Source organism: Triticum aestivum, chromosome 4A (genome assembly GCF_018294505.1).
Source record: "Triticum aestivum cultivar Chinese Spring chromosome 4A, IWGSC CS RefSeq v2.1, whole genome shotgun sequence".
In the NCBI taxonomy this organism is placed as follows: domain Eukaryota; kingdom Viridiplantae; phylum Streptophyta; class Magnoliopsida; order Poales; family Poaceae; genus Triticum; species Triticum aestivum.
Genome location: NC_057803.1, coordinates 614,004,503 through 614,007,245, shown reverse-complemented (window position 1 = coordinate 614,007,245; position 2,743 = coordinate 614,004,503). Strand labels below are relative to the sequence as shown.

General features: G+C 49.1%; 1 protein-coding gene across 1 annotated transcript; it reads left to right on the top strand.

The window, feature by feature from the left end:
• The first annotated feature begins 1,155 nt into the window (after positions 1-1,155).
• LOC123087581 (mitochondrial import receptor subunit TOM9-2) lies at positions 1,156-1,866 on the top strand. The gene has a single exon (XM_044509625.1). It carries the CDS (start codon positions 1,299-1,301, stop codon positions 1,626-1,628), a length of 330 nt encoding a protein of 109 aa, XP_044365560.1. The 5' UTR covers positions 1,156-1,298; the 3' UTR covers positions 1,629-1,866.
• The last annotated feature ends 877 nt before the right edge of the window (positions 1,867-2,743 follow it).

Below are 2,743 nucleotides of genomic sequence, written 5' to 3'. Positions count from 1 at the left end.
TATACATAGGGAGAAGCTGCCTCGAAGCGATGGCAGTTACATGTTAAAAGAAAAGGAAGATCACTACTTAGGATTGGACACACGAATGATGATTTGTTAATTAATACATTTTAGGTAATAATAGACACATCCTAATTTATTCCTACACTTTCTCTGTTCAATCAATTTTGGCCGTTGAAAGTCTTTTATTGGCTGGGTGTGGTAACGGTCTCCTTCTTTCTTGGCTAGACAAACCGACATGCAAGGGACCAGCTAACCAACTGCCCATGTACACAACAAAACTGGACACGCAAGGGAACGAGCTGCCCACCAACACGTCTCACCCACTATCACCCAGGGGCCATGTACGTTTCACACCTCTGGATTCACTAGGAGAGCTTATTTCAAGGGAGCTTAATAATTGTATAGATTAGAGACAAGGAGGCACGTCACCATGCAACGGAGCCTTATCAACACCCGCATGCAAAAATATCTACCATGTTATATGAAACTTATAAACCCGGACGAAGGTAGCAGTACAGTGCTACAAGAAAGCTAGGCAGCGTACGATTTGAACAAGACACAGCTAACTGCGAACAGGTCTAGTCGACAAGGTACATGCATAATGGAAACTGGGTAGACAACATGGATGCTGCAAAAGGGGCTTTCCCGAGATGCCGCAATAGAGATACTGCAAAGTGGTGGTCGCCGGAGAAGCCGCAACACAAGCGCCATGCTGCAATGGGGCAAAGATTTTTTTTTTATTCGAGAAGTTTGCAATAGGCGTCGCTGTTGTGAGCTCCCCGTTCACAATGGCAGCACCGTCCCAGCCGTTCGCAACATCGCCTCTATTGGCGAGCTCACGCGGTGTTGCCATGGAAGCGTCGTCGGTGCTGCATTGTTGGCATCACCGTCGCTGCCGCTGACAACATCACCTCTGAGATGAGGTTGGCAGCAACCGGGTGGTATGGTATGCACCAGCTACTACGTACTCTTTGCTGACAGGCCGATACCCACCTCCTTCGGAGTTGTCCACGTTGCACGCGTACGCCTGGTAACGGGCAAGTCTCCAACTCGTTTCCGTTAATAAGTGAACTGGAAAAGTTTCTTTCTTGAAGGTCAAGTTATAAGAGACAGGATTCGGACCCAAATAAATCTGATCGTTCCCAAACTACTATAAGTACAAGACCCGGCACCGAGGCGCTGACCCTAAACCCACGGAGAGACTCTCGATCGAGGCCTAAGAAACCCTAGCGATCCTCCTCTCGAGACCCGATCGATCGACGTCCCAACCGAGAGCTAGCGGCGGCCAGCATCACATGGAGTCGGCGATGACGACGTGGACGGCCGTTGCGTCGTCGGTGGCGGACCAGGGGCGGAAGCTGGCGGCGGCCGCTGGGCCGGCGTGCTCGACCGCGGCGGAGACGGGGCGCCAGGCGTGCTCGTGCGCGGCGGAGGTGGGGCGCCAGGCGGGGACGGTGGCCTGGAAGCTGACGCGGAGCACGGGGAAGGCGGCGTGGATCGCGGGGACGAGCTTCCTGGTGCTGGTGGCGCCGCTCATGATCCTGACGGACCGTGAGGCCGCGTTCAACGAGAATGAGAACGCGTGGACAGAGTACCAGACCCTCTTGGGCCCTCCTTCCTGGTAGTTGTCGCCGCCCGACGTCGTCATCGGCGGAAAAAAGTAGTGCTGCTAGCAGTATTATGGGTTTTCGATCTAGCTAGATTTTTTGCTTGTTTGATTTACTTGTCCTGGGGTAGCAAAAGTAGTAGCAGTAGTGGTGGTGGTTTTGGATCGAGACAACTCTTGTGGATTTTGCTCAACGATTTTGTGTTTTGAAGACATTGTGTGTTTTGAAGACAAGTAAGCAATAATTAGTTTAGTTATGCTTGCAAATCATCAATTTTTCTTCCTCTTCCATAACATTGATTACACAACTGCTGGAAACATTATCTCTTGGGCACGGCCGTCGATTAGCAATCCTGATAATGAGTATGGTGATTGTCGTGGGGTACTGAATTAATTACAAGTACTCACCCATGGGTTGTTGACTATCAAACCTTTTCCCCCGCAAAAAAAGACTATCAAACCTTTCTTTGCAACGCTCAAATGATGATTATGAATATGTGGCAACTAAAGAAGCATGTACTCTAGCGTGGCACGATTGTTGTAAGCTATGTTGCTTGTCTGTGTGTTAGGAGAACAGTTTTTCTGTTGTTGCCCGTTGCTCTGTCATGTATGTACCTTCTCTATTCTCTCTGTCATCTGCCTTCAGTACATGGAGCACCATCCGGTCAGCAATGCACGTTTCCACACCTGCATATACATGTTGCAGAATTACTGTGCATTTGGTTCTTTACTTTGACTCAATTTTGTCCGTGATTCATGATACTATGCAAGAGAGTACCTTGAACGCCATACATCTTTTGTGCTAGTTTCTTTCCTTTCCCGACCAGCACGATTTGGCCACCTACACCTTGTCACTTCTCATGTCCTGCTTTTTTTTTCGAACCACACGGAAAAACTGCATGTGTATTCATTAACAAAGGAGAAGATACAAGCCAACGAAGGCCCGACTGACTATACGCCAGGTACCTAAAAATAAAATTGCATCGGTCACTTTCATCCAGGGCCCTTAGATCTTCATCCAACAGTAGAAAATTAAATTGTGGTACTGTTCATCTTCAACCTTCATCGTCTTCTTCCTCCCGTAGCCACCAGCCAACCCAGACCTAACCACCTGCCTCTCTCCCCCCTCTTCGC